This window comes from Athene noctua, chromosome 1, assembly GCF_965140245.1.
Source record: "Athene noctua chromosome 1, bAthNoc1.hap1.1, whole genome shotgun sequence".
Taxonomy (NCBI): Eukaryota; Metazoa; Chordata; class Aves; order Strigiformes; family Strigidae; genus Athene; species Athene noctua.
This window is the reverse complement of record NC_134037.1, coordinates 201,080,447-201,101,232: the sequence shown is the minus strand read 5'-3', so window position 1 is coordinate 201,101,232 and position 20,786 is coordinate 201,080,447. Positions and strand designations below refer to the sequence as shown.

General features: G+C 38.2%; 1 protein-coding gene across 4 annotated transcripts in view; it reads left to right on the top strand.

Moving 5' to 3' along the window:
• Positions 1-20,786, top strand: part of MYO16 (myosin XVI) — a 405,417-nt gene that overhangs the window by 212,447 nt on the left and 172,184 nt on the right. For all 4 annotated transcript variants that reach the window (XM_074930682.1, XM_074930690.1, XM_074930699.1 and 1 more), the window contains exons 11-13: positions 5,373-5,483; positions 7,582-7,647; positions 11,074-11,201. In XM_074930682.1, the coding sequence (XP_074786783.1) occupies positions 5,373-5,483; positions 7,582-7,647; positions 11,074-11,201 (305 nt within the window). The remainder of the gene's footprint in view (positions 1-5,372; positions 5,484-7,581; positions 7,648-11,073; positions 11,202-20,786) is intronic.

The following is a 20,786-nucleotide window of genomic DNA, read 5'->3' as shown; positions in this document are numbered from 1 at the left end:
CAGCTGGGGAGGATATTTTTTTAATAGCAGATTGAAATTACTGACCTGGAATTTAAGTACGTGCTTCTTGCTACAAACAAATACAGATTAAATCTTTTCTTTTTCTTAACTGGGTCTTTAAAAAAACCCATTTTGTCTTTATCTTATAATTCCTGTTTAAATATTGTTGGTCGTATGAACTGTGTGATAGAGTATCCCCTGATGCCCTTTTGATTGTTCTAGTGTCACTTACCACATACCCAAGGGACAACTGTGTATATCTTATTATTACAAATAAGAACTGGAATTAATACTTATTTCAGTAACACAAGTATGTAAAAAAATAAAAATCATTAGAGATTATTATATGAGTAGATTGTGAATACTGTTAAGCATATGTAATTTAAATGAGCAAATAGGAATCTTCATTGTTAGCATTACAAAAATTTGAAGAAGTAATAACTTCCAGAAGCATAGTTATACTGGAACTTATGCTGCATTTATGGCTATTTTTCTTTTATGTCTTATAAAATATGCATCATGCAATCAGTATGATATCTAGATACATTCACTGAGGTGAAAAAAATAGAGAAAACTCATCTGTATGCTCAGAAAAGTAGATGAGAAGAACAGAATTTGAAGGTGCCCACAAATAAGTTATTAATACTGTAAATAATGTTTACTACTAAGTCAAATCAGCTGTGAGTTTAAGGCATTTAGGGTTTCTTATTTCTATGTGATTTATTTACTCACTGAGCTGTGAATTTTGATGCAAAGAGTCTGTTAGAAAAATGCTTAATCACCAAGTCCTAAACTTCTTAGAAAAAAAAGTTGACAGAAAAAGATTTTGACTCACTTAGGGTTTAACTGAACACTTCACATTTCTAACCATCTATCTATAGAGTCAGCACCTTCGGCTATACCTAGATTGTGAAATAAAAACAAGCCAGGGCCTGTCTTCTGGCCTAGGGCTATGTGGGATGGGTCAGTGCATATCCATAGACAGAACTCTTCTCCTTCAAAAGATGGGGCCATGCCCAAACAGCCTATGGGAAATGATGTTTGACATGTGACCTGAATGATATCCAGGTAGTATCTGCATGAGTGCTAGCTGGCATGAGCCTAGAAAGTACAGGGATGTGTGCTAACTGTCCAGAAAATATGGAGATTCCCAGAGAAAATCCAAACCCTTCTTTTATTTACAAATTAAGACATTTGTCTCTAGCCTAGTTTAGGTTTAATCTTTATAGAGGTAGGTTAAGAGAAGCTCATTCAAATGGCACAGGTGTTCTGAGTTTAGATGGCATACAAGAGAGTGTAGTGAAGACCTATGCCTCCTTTGTTCCTGCAAGCCAGGTGTGTACACTAATAAAGGAAGGAGGCCATAGGCTTCTGTTTTTAATCTGTTTTCCCTGTACAAGACACTTTAAAAAGTTCTTGGAATTCTTTTGTTCATTTTCTTCTATTCCAATGTACATCATCAAAAACAAATGTCAAAATGTAATTTACTTTTTTTTGCCAAGTGGCTTTGTCTTGTTTTTTAGCCGGCCTTACATCCAGCTGCCATGATTAAAGCCAAAAAGAGCAAGAAATGCCATCTTCTGTGTGACAGAAAAATCTGCATTCACTTTAATGGGGTGAGGAATAAACCTCTAGAACAGGTAGACAGAATATAGCATGCAACCTGTGTATGTTTGTCTTGTTTGAAACTCCTGTTCTGAAAATACAAATATTTTAAGAAGAACTTATTTTAAATAGACAGGAAAAAGGAGAATAGTTACAGTAATATTTTGATAGACTCCACCATTTTAAAGTACATCTCTTCCAAAAAAGATAGGTCAGTGAGATGAGGACTGTGGGAAGGTACATCCTGAAATTTTCAGCTGGCCTATTTCAGAGATTGCATGTTGGAGTAAGTCCATTTTACATGTACGTGTAAAAAACAATCATTATTTTATCTAAGTCTAGTAAATAATCTCCTTGAGATACATTTTTGCATTTGTAGATTTATTGCTTTTTGGACTTAATAGAATGAGAGGTGTTTTTTCACAATTGTTATGGTGAAAGAAGGAAAGAGAAAGCATCAGTAAAGTGTGAATGGGCATTACTGCTTTCTTGTCCTTGTACATCTATGCAGCTAGTACATCTAGAGCTACTGTTATAAGGTACGTTTTCCTTGCATTTTTTATGGGTTGCTACTTTATTTATCTAGTTCAACATCTGTGGCAGATGGAATGAAGATTGTATGCTTGCCTTCCCTGTTTTAGTGGGCGAGTGGAAAAACATTGAAAAATCTTCTGCTAGTATTCGTGCTGTTACATGAATATGAGGTTTACATATACCATTTCAGTTGTCAACATTTATTGCCTGTTGGTAGAACTGAGTAATAAAAATTAAAAAAAAAAAAAATAGACCATTTTCTGTGAGGAGTTTGCCTATTTCCTGTTCTAAGCATTATTTTTACTGAATGTATCTGTCTTAAGAGGAATAGTAAAGATATTTTTAAAGACTAAAGGCAGAAATTCCCAGATTTTTCCAATCACTGTGGCAGTCCCAAAGTGGAAGTTTTTTAAAGTCCCCAATATTACTGTGAAAATCTCCAAGACAGAGCTATTAAAAGAAACAAAAATGTGATAATAGCTATAAGTGCTTGAAGTAGAGAAAAGAGTAAAAGTGTGCCCTCCATAGATAGAAGGTACTGCAGGGCTCTGGGACTCAACAGAAGCTGGGATCTTGCAAGCCCTGCTTCTGCTTACATATACCTTTCCTCTGTGAGGAGCTACAGCTTCATACATAGGATCATAGAACCATTTAGGTTTGAAAAGACACTTAGGATCAGGTCCAGCCATAACACTGCAAAATCCACCACTGAATCATCTCCCAAAGTGTCACACCTACACATCTTTTAAATACCTCCAGGGATGGTGCCTCAACCACTTCGTTGGGCAGTCTGTTCCAGTGCTTGATAACCCTTTCAATGAAGAAATCTTTCCTAATATCCAATCTAAACCTCCTCTGGTGCATGTTCAGGCTGTTTCCTTTTGTCCTGGCAATTGTTACTTGGGAGAAGAGGCTGATACTCACCTGGCTACAGCCTCCTTTTAAGCAGTTGTAGTGAATGATAAGGTCTCCCCTGAGCCTCCTTTTCTCCAGGCTAAACAACCCCAGTTCCGTCAGACACTTCTCATAGGACTTCTTCTCTAGACACTTCACCAGCTTAATTTAATTTATTACATGCTATGTAATATTTCTTAGAATTAATTTTGCTCTATTTTGCAGTTTCTTTAGCGATTAAGCTTGTTTCTCATCATTCACTATTGGACTTGGACAAAGACAAGAGTGGGTTGAATTAGGCAAGTGACTGAAAACCAAGTATAGTACTTGGCAATTTATTTGGACTGTAAGTAACTGCATATTAGGATAGCTGAGGCCATAAAAAACCTTGGAAGCTAAGAAAAAATGTCATAAGTAGTATGGCATGGGTCAAACATGCATTAAGTACAGATTAAAGAAGTGTCTCTTCAGTTTTGTTTTGTGCTGATGTGAGAGCAGTCATCTTTTGACAAACACCTTGAACCCACATGAATATTTAGTGTAAGATGAAGTGTGAAGTTGATATTCCACAATCTGTATTTCTATTTCTCTATTTGTAGACTAGAGGAGGCTTCAGGGGTTTGTAACTTCATTTGTACCATGTCAACATATAAATATGAGTAAAGCTGGTGAAATATTTAAACAGGAAAAAAAAAAGAGGTTTGGGTGTTTTTTTTAATATCATAAGGGCTGGTGGTTCTGTGGTTGTGATGTCTGGTGTGCATCATTTCTTCTTGGTAAAATAGAAGAGTAAGAAATGTCATCTGTTTTATGACTGTTCATTGAATATTTTGATATTGTTATTGAATATTGCTATTTTTAGAAGAAAAATATTGATAGGGTCAAAGAACTATGATTTAGAAAAGATAGAGTCACATCTAATTCACCCTGCTTGTTTATGCCTACATACTTCCCAGTGTTTGCTTACGGTTGCCTAAACATTGCATGTGAATGAGTGCATGTATGCAAGAACCTTGAAACATTAAAAGGAAGAGAGACCTTTAGTCTTATTTCATTAAGATTAAATTCTTCAGCAATATCACACGGTGGAGCTCTGACAAATGTAGAAAGATAACCCAGTGTCGTGATTTTTGAACTAGACCTTGAACCTGTGGAAACAATGGAAGTTTAGTAGTTTGGGATCAGATCCCCAGTATTAAACACCAGTATCCATAGTCTTTGGGGTCTTCTCCTTGCCAAAAGCACACACCGTGTTCCGTCCAAAATCTCCCAGTCCACTCACTGCTCCTGTCCCTGACTTCCTGCCACATGCCGCTGCCAGAGACTGAGGATGCTGAGTTGTTCTCCAAGAAAGGGCAGTGTCTGCTTTTCTCCTGAGCCTTCATCTTAAGCAGAAAAATCAAACGAAGAAGTTTCACCTTCACTGTCCATACTTAAAAGATACACTGAATATTCTAGTAAACTCTGAACAAAAAATTCAAATAATTCTACCATAGCTCACATGAGAATTTTCTGTTTATAGATATTCTACTGACATGCAAAAATGTTTTTCTTTGAGCTGACGTAAAAAAGAAAACCTACATTATAAGTGTAGATCATAATTTATAAGCACACTGCTTAATTAATGTATCAATGTTTATTTTGTCTTTAAGCAAATTTCTATAATCACTGATTCTTTTTTCTTCTGTCTCCTATTCTGTCTTTTGGAATTTTTTTTTATTTACTTTGCCTTGCAGAGCTTATCTTATTCCTCCTAAATCTCAAAAATGTTAAGTTCATTTCATTCATCAGTTTTGGCTAAAGTAGCTGCTTCTGAATCTCTTCTGGTCTCCTTGACAACATGGTTCCCACTTCTTATTAACTTCCTTCTATTCTGCAGGAAAAATTCTAATAGAATTTTAAATCCTGTATGATGAAAAGTAGTATGAGATCTTTGTTAAATACTGGGCAATAAATAGTTTACAAGTGCACTAACTTTTATAGTCTTGTTTTCTTCTGCCATAAACATTTAACAAAGAGAGCAGAATAGTTGTGTTTGAGCTGGAAATCTTTATGAGTTCAGGAATAGCAAATGGCACTCTATTAGGTGTCTATGTTCTTAAGAGCCCATCAGACTCATCCAGGTATGTACCTTAATGTTGATAATGATTTTTTATGTTCTTCTCTTACTTAAGATTAATGATGTGCAATTGTTTAGGAGGAATGACAACTTTCCAGTTTCCTAATGCATTTTTTTGCCATAAATTCTAGTGATCTGGGTTTATACTTTAGATTAGAACGTTACAGTACAGAATGATAGGTTGTAAACTTACTTTATTTATCTAATTTGTGTTTTCTAGATCAAGCTAATGCCTCCAGCTCCAAATGATGACCTGGCTTCTCTGAGCGAGCTAACAGACAGCAGCCTGCTTTATGAGATTCAGAAGCGTTTCAATAATAATCAGATATATGTGAGTTGCTATTGACCTGTCAGCAGTAAGCTTTCAAAAAAGAGCAAATAAGAGAATAGAAAAATATAATTAATATCCTAACTACTGGACAGTAACCTGTCCCGGGCCCATGACTAATATTTAAATAGATCAGGACATATGTTTGTGTAAGCCTTGCAATTTCTCAAGTTTATATAGGAAAAGCAGAAAGAAAAAATGGAATAACACTTCAGATAGGTTTGGATACAATTTATGTTTGTTTATTTCACAGAGGAAGACTATTGGTATAGAGCACATGATTACTTGAAATTTGAATTAAATTTAGATTTTAAAAGCTTAGAATTCATCATGGGAGATTTAATTAATCATTATTTCTTCCTATATATACAAAAGTAATTCTCTATATTATAATGTTAATCATGTAGATACCAAATTAAATAATTATAGCAAGATTTTTGTAAAGCAGATTTTTCTGATTATGCCATAATAAATCTGGGAGGTATCCAGTTAGGCATAGATTACTTCTGGAGAAAAATCTGCACTTGAAAATTGTTGTATCCCTGCTCATATCTTATTCATAACTTATTTCTAACTTACTGAACAGCTGAATGGAGTGTTAATATGAAACATGCAAATTGTTTTTAAAAGTATGAGTTGATTGCACTGTTTAGACTAAAGGAATATTGGGAATTGGCATGTTGCTGTGAATACCTTCGAGATTATAGGAAATTCAATTCTAGTTACAACATTCAATGATAATAAAATTCTGTGTTTTAGAATCATGGATCAAATCCTATTTTATTATGAGTATTACTTTTGCTTCATCTCACTTTCACAGATGTCAGACACAGATAACTTTAACTGAACTCAGGCGGATCCACAGATACTTAGTATTTATAAAAAGGAAGGGGTTTTTTTTTAAATACTGAAGAGTTCACCTGAGAGGATCTCATACCCTCCTCTGGCATTCTCCTTAGCTTAGTGGAAATTTATGGGTAGCGATCATTAATATTCTGCTCAACAGCAGCCATTGTGCTTTGGTAGAATGTCAGCATCAATGCTGAAAACCCTTGCACCTTGGAGAGATTTGGTTCTCAAACTTAAAAGTCCTTGGACTCCAATTCCAAACCCAAATCCTCCTTAGTGCTGAACACTTCCTGTTTAATGTTTTGTGAAGCTTAATAAACTTCTATTCTTCAGGAAAACCCAACCATGAAGTTGAGGTGGGTGAGAGAGAGGAAATAAATTCCTGCATTTCAGAAGAAAAAAGTACCTTTGCTATGAAAGGCCATATTTTCTGCCTCCTCAAAACACAATACATCATTTTGAAAAAGCAACATGACTGGGACTGTTTACATGATGGTTTGCTGTCTGACCTCTTCAGAGACAAGGGTCTGGCATTTTTGCATTCCAAGAGTGTAATGCAGCAGCAGCTACTTATGTAGAGTGAGAAGTATAACAGCAAGGGTGACCTACAATCTTATACTTCAGTCTATCTTTCATATATGAGTGTTTAAATATGAAATTATAAAATCTTGGCACCTTTGCAATCAGTGGATGGTTTGCTATTTTTAATATAGCCGGAATTTTTTCCTATATGCATGTACATATGTTCGCATACACATACACATGCATAGATACTTATATATGTATCAATTGCTCTGTCTTATCCCACAAGCAACATATTGTAATGTATCAATTACGGGTAATCAATAGAGCATTTCTAAATTATGTCATCCATCCCATAAAAAATTGTTTGAGGAACTTGTTTATGTGGTAGGCATGTCACATTTATTGTAGTTTAACAAGTGGTAAATTACCAATTAACTTTCAAATAATCTACCAATAATATATGCAGTGCAATTCTTCTACACATAATTTTCCATGATGAAGAACTCAGTTTTATTACAAAAAGAATAATTAATGCTGTCTGAATTGCAAATTTAGTTCTCAATTTAAAGTTAAGAAGTTAAAAGCGTTGAATTTGCAAATTATGTTTAATATGTTGATAGCTAGATTTAAGAAGCTTTGCCAAAAGTCCTTTCTGGAAGAAAGCCATTAGCCTCCTTAAAGATTTAATTTATTGCTTAATAAAGCAATTATATCTTCTTTTTTTCAGACCTACATTGGTGATATACTGTTGCTTGTTAACCCATTTAAAGAACTTCCTATTTATTCTACCATGGTAAGCATTCTTTCTTTAAAATGCTACAGTATGTGTCTTTTCAGTGGATTCATATAATTCATTTGGCAGGCTAATTGACTAAAATTAATTAACATATATTCCCTTTTTTATGTTGGGAGCATCTTAGTTTCAATATTTTAGAAATTTTTTTTTAATTTCTTCAAAGATACCACTATTTTTGCTGTGTCTTATTTGTAAAACAGCCATCTTGCTAATATTTTTGTGTGAGCAGTAGCACTTTCAATTGTTTAAAAGTAATTCCTGATGTATAACATGACCTTGATGTTTTCAGCCACAGTCAGACTTGCAAAAAAAGACACATACTTCATGCAGTGGTTGTTTTAGTTTACACCCCCCTTGCCCAAAACATGATAATGGAGATCACAACCTTGAATGGTGCAGAAAGGCTCAAAATGGCTGCCTGTGCTGCACATCAAGCCACTCAGTCAGACACGGTACAGGCAATGAGTGCAAAGTGCTCAGCACTTAGCACTACACGGGGGCAGTTGTAGGGACGCAGCTTGTGTTGGGCACAGGCAGTGTATGGGCAAATGGACTTGAGCGCATGTGCACAATGTCATGCACAAGGCCTCTTAAGAAGTGCTTCAGGTGTTTCTGTCTTGAATAGGAGTACACTTAGCTTTCTAAACTTTCGCTTACGAGACAGACCAGTTATTTACAAGAGGTTTACCGTTTCAGTACCTAGACACTGATAGTAACTTAAGTGGACTTTGTAGATCAGTGGAAGCAACATAAATTCAAAGATTAATCTCTTCTTCATCCTCACTCAGCCATTTTAGAGGCAGTGTTAAAGTAACTATTAATTTACTTCTCCCCTCCCTGTTATTTTCTTGTTGATGCACTGAGATCACATTACTGCACAGAGATCAGACTCCCTGTTGTGCTAGGGAGTGTTCAAATATGTTTATTTAGTTTCCAAGAATTATAAAGGGTTCAAAATTTGCTAATCAAATTGTAGTCTATGGCTGTTTGATATGTCATGTAGCTTTGTGTGTATCAGTAGTAAATTTGAGAGAAAGAAATGCTGTGACATTCAGTGGGAGGAGCAGCAGATTCCAAGTTGGAAGTCTAAATTTAGTTTCTAGAAATGGAAATAATCCATCATTCCCAAGGTTTTAGATGATGATATTTTTCCTGTCACTATGTATTTTACATTAGATACATGATTTTGTGCACCAGGAGAGAACTGTAAAGAAAAAGAATTTAGGTGGTGGGCTTACATATTAAAATATTCCCTGAATGTTTGCTGCATCTTCTCTTGACCTGTCTGAGATAGATCTATTTTAGCAAGTTTAGCATGAGACACTTCTTGTCCTGTAATTGTTTGGGTCTCCTTGGATGATCTTTGCTTTTACTCCATCACTGTTATTTGCATGGTATTGTGCATTAGGCTGGTATTACACAGGTGATTAAAAAACCACGGTTGCAAAGGAGCTTTATTTTCTCTGGTTTTGAAATGCTCAAATATGCTGTAGAAACTTAGATGGTATTATACTGAAGTCTGTAAGTGTTTGATGGTCTGTGTATGAAAGTAATAAAAATTGATGATGTCAATTTCTCAGTAGACACTGACGTGCTGTAAGATGTGCCTCGTTAGTTAGCATTTTTGTTTCAGGCATGTGGTTTGTTAGCTGTCAAAAAAAAAAAAAAAAAAGAATGAAAAGATGTATTGCACATGATACTATTCTTAAAACCAGGATGAAACAAGGAAAAGGTTATTATGTACATTTTTCAATAACAGCAACACTGTAGGTTTTCTTGTCTTTTTTAGAAACACTTTTCATAACATGTCAGCAGTCTTTATTTTGTTATCCTATACTGACTTCCCACACTTAATTCTAATAGAATAATTCTAAAATAAATCTTTTTATAAGCAATTATTCACTTTGAGATGACATAATCATACATTAATGGAGACTGATATACATTGCTTCGTATGTAGTTGAATGCAATTGCTAGATGATAATATTGATGCATTTTTACATGGAAATATGTTGTACTATACTATACATTATAGTAGCACTATACTACTAGGAACATGCAGATGCCACTTTGAAAGCATCATAGTAACTGTTTGTAGAAGTGCTTGTGGTACAGTCATCCTGCTTTGTTACATTTGTGAAGAATTTACTTGTGTCTGATTAGGGCAAATATGTTCCTGAAGTTCATGTGTTAGAAAAATATGTAAACTTGCAAAATGCAACATTATACAATGAGCATAAGTGTGTGAAAGTGTTTCTTTCTCCTTTGTGACATGCTGAAATGATTCCTTGAGAGTCAGTGTGGATTTTATCTTGTTTAATCTGGTAGTTTGAAAGGCCAGAATGAGAATAGAGATGTATGGTAGAGGATTCATTCACCCACAGAGTTCTAGATGCCCCAAGATTCAACAGTTTAATGTCTAAATAATTAAGACAGGCATGGGACAAGAAAGGGTGATAGGCACCTTATTAGTTTGGAGAAAGGAACAAATACAAAATGACACTGTGGTAGAAAGGCTGTTAGAGAGAATAGTTTGAGAAAAGAGGACATGATGGAAAGGAGGTGATTTAGTTGTTCAGGTGATAGTATCCCATGTGATTCTAGATGCTTCCTAGTGTTCTAATTGTGCCCTAGCTGCCATGGGTTTCTGTAAAGCCTTTGTTAATTTTCTAAACCCATGAGAAGGTCTGGTAAAAGCTAAATTAAAAGGAAGGTAAAATTATTTAAGGATATTTGTAAAATGATATGGTGTTTCTGCTCACAATCTAAATCACATTCTGTATTTTCTTTATTATATTTATTCTGAAAGAACAGAGTTGTAGCAGACTATCTAATTTTTCGAAAATCTGCTTGATATTAGCTGAAAGAACATCAGGATATCCTCAGAAATATATGAGATTTCAGTAGCAGATAATTGGTTCTACTCATACTTAAGCTTTAAGTATAGTACGCCTTGCTAGCTATGTGTATCACAGAAGTTATTCTGTATTACAGAGAGAGTATTTGTGGGAGACTACTCTGTCATGTAGTAAACTATTTAGTTTAGAACTTAAGCCTTTGGTTTCAGTTTCAACTCTTCATGGGAATATTTCATTTTGTAAGATTTTTAAGTGAAGACATTGAAGAACTATAAATATGAGGTATAACAAAGTAACTTACTAAGTTTTGTTTTACTCAATGCACAAACCAGTACTGTTGAGTCCTCTAGGTATGTTTAAATTTGTATCTTAATTAGGTCTTCAGTGCTTACAGCTCTGTTTTCTTCAGTTAAAATCTTCATAGATACTGTGATGGTACCACATATACATACAGAGATTCTGTTCATGATGCTTAGAAAGTTTAAAAAAACGACCCAGGATTATGGAGGTGAAACATAATTACTTTGAAATGTATTGATCATGTTAATTTTCTACAATTTTTCAGGTCACCCAGCTTTATTTAAGTAACTCTGGAAAATTGTGTTCCTCACTTCCCCCACATATATTTTCCTGTGCTGAAAGAGCTTACCACATGCTATTCCAGGAGCAGCGTCCCCAGTGCTTTATCCTCAGGTGATAATTTATCTTTCTATTAACTAACTTGTAACTCCTGCCTTTCAGCTGTTTCCCCCCAGGACTCAGCAGTTGAGATTTCCGTTTTAATTTTGTCTGCAACTGATTCCTTTCTGTGTACTGATCTCTGTATCGTACATTAGAGCAAAATAGAACAGAAAAAGGTTTAATTACATTTCAAGTTCATAAATTCTGTTGGGGAATTGCCACTCCATCTAGCGGCATCTAATTAGGAAGAAAGAGTTAATGGTAAAGAATTCAAATCTGCTGTGGCTGTGTGTGTTTGCTAATATTGCATGGATAAGGGTTAGAAATAAAGTCTGATGACAATAAAAATGGGAAGTCCTTGATTAAATTATGAACCTCTGAGTTGGGGCACCTGAACTGGAGATTCCACTCTGTCTTACATGTTTGTGTGGCCATGAGCTTTTTAGTTAGCTCTCCAACTTCAAAATGGACTTTAACCAGTTCCTTTATTCACAGTGTTGTTTGAATGATAAATAACTTCAAGCTTGTGAATAAAGGTATTAGAAATCTCCAGTGAAACCGAGTTTCATCCAAATATCCTGGTTTTATAATGGTGAAACTTTCAATTCACTTGGAACTTTTAATCCCCAGATCTGTTGGTTCCTTTTCTTCCTTCACCCTAGGTCAAAGCAATGGTTCTGGTGAAGGAAATTTGTTGTTCAGTCTTGTCACTGTGACAATTGCTGTTGGCTGAAATATTGACAAGGGTTTGCAGAACTTGGGAGTTGGGGGAAATAAAAAGGTTGATTTTGATTTCAGCAGGAATAAAGGCTGATCCTTTTGATAAATCTTGTAATTGCTCTTGAACTACCTTTAATTATAAGAAAATTGAATACTAGGCAATAGAGAGGATATGATACTCAAAAGCAGCTAATAATGCTGTTTCAGAGTTACAAGAGTTAAAATGAACACATAAATACATTCATATATCCATTATGTGTCCATTTATATCACATTCTATTTATGTTGATACAGACTTGGGTATTTGAAGTTCTGTGTATTAAGTCTTCAAATACATCTGAATATTGTAATTAAATGTTTCTTTTAAAAGCACCGTTTATAAAAAACACATGGTTTATAGGTTTCTAAAGAATAGATTTATAAATTAATTATGTGTGGAACTGACTGTTGATTGGTTGAAATAAATAATAACCTTTTTATAACCTAATTTACAACCTACTTATTTATTCAATGACCAGAGACATTTAAGGAGAGGTACAAGCAATATTAGAAAATCATTACTGTGTGTTCATATTATCTTCTCGTAAATATTAACACTTGTTTACGTATAATAATTTTGATAAAGAAATATCCTAAAACACTGTTTTCATAATTTTCTTCAAAGAAGAAACTTGGGACACTGCTAATTGATTAATCTTTGTGAAGTTGCCTACAAGTGTAGACAGAGAAGAAGCAGAAAATAATATTTATTAACACTTCAAGAAAAAGGATAACTGCCAGGTTAAATATTGTACAGTATTACACAAAGAATATTGTACTTATTAATAAATGGCTTTGATATCAGGGAATAGTTGCTACTGATGATTTCATATCAGGACATCAAGGCGTGTGTTAAGCCCCACTGTCCTGATCCCTGCCCAGCCCACTGTAGCTTATTATATAGCAGTGACCTGATGGAGAACATGAGAAGAGAGTGCTCTGTTGATAGCATCAGCACTTGGCAAGACATTTGTGTATCACATCAAGGCAACCCATAGATAAGCAGTCCTAAAGTCGTCAAAATGGAAGCTGAAATGAAAGCATCTGGTAATTTGGAACAGGAGATAAGTATAGCTGCAACTTAACACAAACATCTAGAAACAGTTCTTTTTAAATATCTATCTTCTGCTGGCACTAAGTGAGAAGACAGAAGGGAACGGAGGTCTGTTAGAAGTTCATAAAGAAGTATTAAAAATGGAGTATTCTCATTATATTAGTCCATTTGTAGAACCTAAATAATTAATGTCTGGAAAGTAAAGATAATATAGGAAATTTCCATTGTTTTTCTGACAATAATAATAATAGTCTGAAAATTATCCATGATGTAACTCAAGTTACTCATCCGTCACCTGATGTGTATGTGTGCATTAATGTGTGTGTGGTCAAAATAGATTTCTTCTTTCTTGCTATTTCAGCTGTAAAACAACATGAGCTATCATCAAGAGAAGGTTCTTCCACCACTGTAAGGGATTGTTCATTGGTTACATCTATGGTAATAAACAGCATGGAGCAGGGCTTATTTTCTGGCCTTGAGGACATGTGGTATAGCACGCAGTCACTTTTTCCTTGATTTTTCACTTGAAGAGGGGTCTGTGGAGAAGTTTTCATGATCCCAGTTTCATTTCCTATCAGAGCCAAGGAACTGCAGTTCTGCAGTTCTGAAAAACTCCCAATTTTCTGTTTTACTTTGTCTTCTCCAGCCTCTCTTATCAAGCATACTCTTCATTCTTGAGTAAGCAATTCTGTACATGTTTGGTCTATGGTCTGTGATTTTAAAATACCTTCAGTTATAAAGCTGAGTTGTGGACACATTTCTATGCATACATGTGTGGTGCCATGAGTGCACCTAGTAATATATTTTAGAAGTAAAATAATACACTTCCCTCTAATGTGGAATCACAAGCTGAATGAAAATGGGGGAGCTCAGAGAAGCTCTCCATAGCTAGTAAGGCCATTTCATATAAGTGCTCAAAAGGAAGGAGATAGTGGATGAACAAGTGAAAAGGACACATAGATCCGTGAGAACATTACACTGGAATAAGCTGGCTAAGAGTGCTTCTGCCCTTCTACCTTTGGCTGTTCATTTCCTCATTTACACACCATCCTTTGTTTTCACAGACTCACAGAATCATCTAGGTTTGAAAGGACCCTGGAGATCATCTAGTCCAACCGTTCTCCTAGCACAGTTCCCACCTACAGCATATCCTTAAGCTCTAAATTGACCCGACTCTTGAACACCTCCAGGCATGGGAACTCCACCACCATCCTGGGCAGCCCATTCTAACGCCTAACAACCCGTTCTGTAAAGAAATGCTTCCTAATATCTAGTCTGAACTTTCCCTGGCACAACTTGAGGCCATTCATTCCCTCTTGTCCTGTCGCTTTCTACTAGGTTAAAGAGGCTCAAACCCAGCTCTGCAGCTTCCTTTCAGGTAGTTGTAGAGGGTGATAAGGTCTCCCCTCAGCCTCCTCTTCTCCACACTAAACACCCCCAGTTCCCTCAGCCGCTCCTCATACGACCTGTGCTCCAGACCCTGCACCAGCTTCGTTGCCCTTCTCTGGACACGCTCGAGTCATTCAATGTCCTTTTTGTAGTGAGGGGCCCAAAACTGAACACAGGAATCGAGGTGCGGCCTCACCAGTGCCGAGTACAGGGGTCAGATCCCTTCCCTGTCCCTGCTGGCCACGCTATTGCTGACACAAGCCAGGATGCCATTGGCCTTCTTGGCCACCTGGGCACACTGCTGGCTCCTGTTCAGCCGGCTGTCAATCAACACTCCAGATCCCTCTCTGACTGGCAGCTCTCCAGCCACTCCTCCCCAAGCCTGTAGCGCTGCTGGGGCTTGTTGTGGCCCAAGGGCAGCCCCCGGCATTTGGCCTTATTGAAACTCCTCCAGTTGGCCTCAGCCCATGGCTCCAGCCTGTCCAGGTCTCTCTGCAGAGCCTCCCTGCCCTCGAGCAGATCAACACTCCCACCCAGCTTGGTGTCATCTGCAAACTGACTGAGGGTGCACTCGATCCCCCCGTCTAGATCATCAATAAAGATGTTAAACAGGAGTGGCCCCAACACCGAGCCCTGGGAGACACCACTCATGACTGGCTGCCAGCTGGATTTAACTCCATTCACCACAACTCTCTGGGCCCGGCCATCCAGACAGATTTTTACCCAGCGAAGTGTGCGATTGTCCAAACCTCAAGCAGTCATTTTTGCTAGGAGAATGCTGTAGGAAACGGTGTCAAAAGCCTTGCTAAAGTCAAGGTAGACAACATCCACAGCCTTTCCCTCATCCAATAAGCAGGTCGCCCTGTCGTAGAAGGAGATCAGGTTTGTCCAGCAGGACCTGCCTTTCATAAACCCATGCTGACTGGGCCTGAGCATCTGGTTGTCCCTCATGTGTTGCATGATGGTGTTTAGGATGAGCTGCTCCATCAGCTTCCTGGGCACCAAAGTCAGGCTGACAGGCCTGTAATTTCCAGGATCATCCTTCCGACCTTTCTTATATATGGGCGTCACACTGGCCAATTTCCAATCAGTCGGGATCTCCCCGGTCAGCCAGGACTGCTGGTAAATGATGGAAAGTGGCTTGGTGAGCACCCAGCCAGCTCCTTCAGCACCCTCGGGTGTATCCCATCTGGTCCCATAGACGTGTGCATGTCTATGTGATGCAGTAGGTCACTGACTGTCTTCTGGATTGCAGGGGGGTCGTTCTCCCAGTCTCTGTATTCTGGCTGTGGAGGCTGGATTCCTTCAATACAACTAACCTTGTTATTAAAGACTGAGGCAAAGAAGGCACCTCAGCCTTCTCCTCATCACTTGTTACCAAATTTCCTCCTGCATCTAGCAGGGGATGGAGACTCTCCCTGGACTTTTTTTGCTACTGACATACTTATAGAAACTTTTCTTGTTATCCTTGATTGCAGAGGCCAAATTAATTTCCAGTTGGGCTTTAGCCCTTCTGATTTCCACCCTGCATAGCCTCACAGCCTCCCTGTAATTACTGTGTGTGGCTAGCCCCTTCCAAAGGCTGTAAACTCTCCTTTTCTCCCTGAGTTGCAGCCAAAGCTCTCTGTTCAGCCAGGGTGGTCTTCTCTGTCGCTGGCTTCTCTTAGAGCACCTGGGGACTGCCTGCTCCTGAGCCATTAACACTTCCTTCTTAAAGAGTGCCCAGCCTTCCTGGGTCCCTATACCCTTCAGGAGAGTCTCCCAGGGGATCCTTTCAAGCAGGTGCCTAAACAAGACAAAGTCAGCCCTTCTGAAGTCCAGGATGTCAGTCCTGCTTAGCTCTCTCCTGACCTCTCTAAGAATAAACTGTTCTCTCCTGACCTCTCTAAGAATAGAGAAACTGTTATTTCATGATCGCTGTGCCCTAGTTGGCCTCCAACCTCCACGTTGTCCACCAGCCGTTCTCTGTTCACAAAGAGGAGATCCAGTAGGGCACCTTCTCTGGTCAGTTTACTCACCAGTTGCATCAGGAAGTTGTCTCCCACACATTCTAGGAATCTCTGGGACTGGTCTCGTTCTGCTGTGTTGTATTTCCAGCAGATGTGTGGGAAGTTAAAGTCGCCCACAAGAAAAAGGGCAAGCGATTGTGAGATTTCACCTAAGTGACTATAAAATATCTCATCCATCTCTCTGTCCTGGTTGAGTGACCTATAGTAGACGCCTACTACAACATCTGCCCTGTTGGCCTTCCCCCTGATTCTAACGCAAAGACACTCAACCCTGTCTTCACTACACCTGTGCTCGAAGCAATCATAACAGTCCTTAACATACAGAGCCACCCCACCACCTCTCCTTCCCTGTCTGTCCCTCCTAAAGAGCTTGTACCCATCAATTGGCACACTCCAGTCATGGGAGATATCCCACCATGTTTCTGTAATAGCAACAACATCGTAATTTTCCTGTTTCATCACGGCTACAAGCTCCTCCTGTTTGTTACCCATGCTGTGTGCGTTGGTATACATGCACTTCAGATGGGCCAATGTTTTGACCATTTCCCCCTTCAAATCTAGTTTAAAGCTCCGTCAATGAGCCCAGCTAACTCCTGCTCCAAAATCCCCTTCCCCCTCTGGGACAGGTGCATCCTGTCTAATGTCAAAACATCAGGTGCCCTGTATACCAACCCATGATTGAAGAATCCAAAGCCCTGATGGTAACACCAATCTTGGAGCCACCCATTCATCTGCTGAATTCTCCTGTAATCTTCCTCATCCATCCCCCCAACCAAAGGGATGGAGGAGAACAGTTTGTGCCCCCGAACACTTAAGCAGTTTTCCCAAAGACCAGAAGTCTCTCTTCATTGCTTTAGGCCTTCTCCTGGTGATGTCATCACTACCTACCTGAAAAACCAGGAGAGGGTAGTAATCCCTTGGTCTCACTAGGGTAGGGAGTGTTGCTGTGAGGTCCTTGACACAGGCCCCAGGGAGGCAGCAGACTTCCCTATGAAGTGGGTCTGGTCTGCATATGGGGCCTTCGACATCCCTTAGAGTGGAGTCACCCACTATAATGACTCTTCTGAAGTTCTTTTCAGAGCTGGTTTTAATACCTGGTCTGAAGTGACCTGGCCTTGGTGGACCTTGGTCTTCTTCTTTTGTCTCATTTTCTTCCTCCTTCTCTTCTTTGTTCAAAAGTTTCAGGGCCCCGAATCTATTGTGAAGGGGCACCATGGAGGGTGAGGGATGTTGGGAGAGGATTTTCCTGCCTCCCTGAGCAGGGACCTCTTTCCAGCCTCCCTCATCTCTTAGTGCCCCTCCTTCTGCCTGATAGCAAGAGGATGAGGGATTACCTGCCTCGTTTGGAGCTTCCATTAGCTCCTGTTGCTTCAGGGGTGCTAGGGTATTACTCCACCAGTCAATTTCCCGTTCACACTCCCTAATACTTCTTAATCTCTCAACCTCTTCTTTGAGTTTTGCCACCAGGATGAGCAGGTCATCCAGCTGATGGCAGCGCACACAGGTGCTGTCACTGCTGCCCTCCGGCAGGATTGACAGGCTCAGGCACTCCCTGCAGCCCGAGACCTGAACCTCTGCATGTTTTCAGGTGGTGGCAAGGTAAACTGGGCTGGAGAAATACTCTCAGGTCAGAATTACACCTGGGAGGGTGGTGGTGACATTGAGGAGCTACTTTAATCTGAATCTGTTACAAATCCAAAATCCCCTCAAAGTGAAATATGTTGCCAGAGCAGGACTGACAGGGCCCATTGGTTTTGGTAGTGGTTTTGGCTTAGACTAAATAGTTTCTGGAATCTCAGTACCACATTTGCTGCTGTTGTAATATAGGAAATTTTGGTTTGAAGAGTATCAGTATGCCACATGTGAAAACAGCCACACCAAATTGGAAGAGTGTTAGTTTTGTTTGGTTTTATTAGTAGTAAATCCAGTGAAAGTAAATTATCCCTGTGGGTCTGCAACTAATCTCAAGATTAAACTCTCTTGATATCTGCAAGATTTTGGCAGACAAGCACTTTTGGAATAGCACACTGAGAGAGTACATTTTTGCCTTCTGTTTTCATCATTAGCAAGTGAAACATGATGCAAATACAGAATAAAGCCCTCAATCTATATTTATTTTCAGGTCTCCTTTACTTTTCATTATAATAACATTTATAGTATAAGTAGTTTGTTAGTATAACATAATTGTGCTTTAGTTTTATTGTAAAGATTTTCCATGAGAAGAGGCTACTATTTTGTTATGTTTTGATATGGAACAGTGATATTTAGTATCCTATCAGCATTTTACTTTTCATGTGCAGTTCTCAAAATATGTCTCATTTAACTATTAACTGTGAGAGAAAAACGAAGTGGTGACAGTATATATAGCTCTCATTCAAATTCTTCCTCACATTTTCCCAAGAGATGATAATGAAAAGATATGAAGGCACCTTCATATGAAGGAACTTCATTCAGAAGTTGTCTGAGTTGGAACTTAGCTCCCTAAGTCCAAAGCTATGGTCTTGAAACCATTGCTAAACTACCAGACTCTACTTTCTAGTATAAAGTGCTACTTCAGTTTTCAGCCCATGTGTGTATGTTCAGGAGAGATTCATAGTTTCTGGCAGGGCAGAGTCTTACAGCACAATTTATTTCAAGCTTAAGGCTGAGCGGGATCCAGAAATTTGACATTTCTGTACCCAAGCCCCTTACAACAAACTTTTTCAGAGCATTGCTAACTCACAACAGTGAGATCAGAATCTTTATAAATTAGACATTCATCCATGAGCAGTTGTGCTTATTGTATATGATGCTGCTCATAGCTGTTGTTATGTTCTGTCTTTCTCATGCAACTTCCGTCGGATATTTGTTGATTGTTTTTACTGGTTTTCTTTAGTGGCTTGTCTTTAGTGATATGTTTAGAGTAGAAGTTCTTCAGGAACAGATCATTTCTATATTGTATCCTTAACCAGATATGGTTGGAGGTTACTGAATCCACACAAATGATTGTGATAATGATTACAATTAAACACATGGAAAAAGAGACATTTAGGGAATAAACAGAGGTTTGACTGTAAGTGCTCCTGTGATCAGAGGGAAAAGGTTTGTAGTTGCAGATCTCCTGTGGCTTCCCCCAGAGCACAAAAATGAAGTCAGCACTTCTGTCATGAGTATGACTGTTCTCAAGGTGCCATGCTACCTGCTATTTGCAGAAACAGCATGAGCTTGTGCCACATGAAGAAAAATTCTCCATTCTGTAGTGTCATCACCCAATATTTACCTCTTCTCTTTTCTGTGCCTAAAGACACTATAGGAATGGAGGTGTTCCCATCTATCTGTAGCATACAGAAGTTGGTGTGTATCAGATCACCTTAAGACTGCTTAGTGGAAGGCAAGCTTTAAGACCAAGAGCAAGTCAAAGAAACATTTCCAACCAGTGGATAAAATACAAGAAAAAAATCAAAAGTGAACAAAATGATCTATCAAATGCGAAAAGTTCTTCCCTAGAAGTAACATTCTGTTGTAAGGTGCTGTTCACACGGGAAACAGATTTTGCAAATCTTGAATATTCCTATTGGAGCTGCTTTGAAGAGTTGCCCAAAAAAATGAAGACTCTAATTCACAAACAGCAAATATCCATCTCCAAGGTATTTTCTTACAGATCTGGAAGAATACTTCTGTCCCCGTATATGTCCTGGAGTTAACTTAGGACCAGACCAGTGTTTTGCAGGGAAAACTAAGTGTTAAAAATATCTTTTTCAAGTTTATTTAAGGAAATCCATTGATTTGGAACTTAAATTAAAAGGTATAGAGTGTTAAGGTACTTACTGCTCAGTTTAGTGGTAGAATCCCTATGTCTCCTGTTACATGATTCAGTCACAATGGGCATCTAGCATTGCCAAACTTGCTTCACAGTATGAGTTTGATTTTTGTCTCTTGTTGGTTGGACCTCTCTGACATGTCAGCTCTCTGCTTTGTCTGCTTCATTTGCTTCATGCAGGTTGATTGGGTCTCCCCAAGTAGCAAAGAAGTCAATGTAAAAAAAAAAAAATTCCTTTTTTAGTCTTGTAAAATGAATCTCCTGTTACATAAAATACTATACATAAATATCAGTGGCGAAATATTCCAGTAACTGTACAACTCCAAGCAGATCATTCAGTTTGCAGAGGCTGTGTATGCTGTATGAATGTACAGAAGGTAGAACAAGCAGCAGAACACTGAAGCATCCTCTGGAATGACAGAGCAGACAGTGCCCTATAATGTGTTGGGTGGACTACTCAAAACTCCACTCATATTTCTTTCATTGCTACATTCTTTATAAATTGCATGTAATTAGGAATGTTTATTATAAAAATACTTATTAACCCCTAATTTATAAATACTGCTAGTGGAAGGGAATCCTCTGCA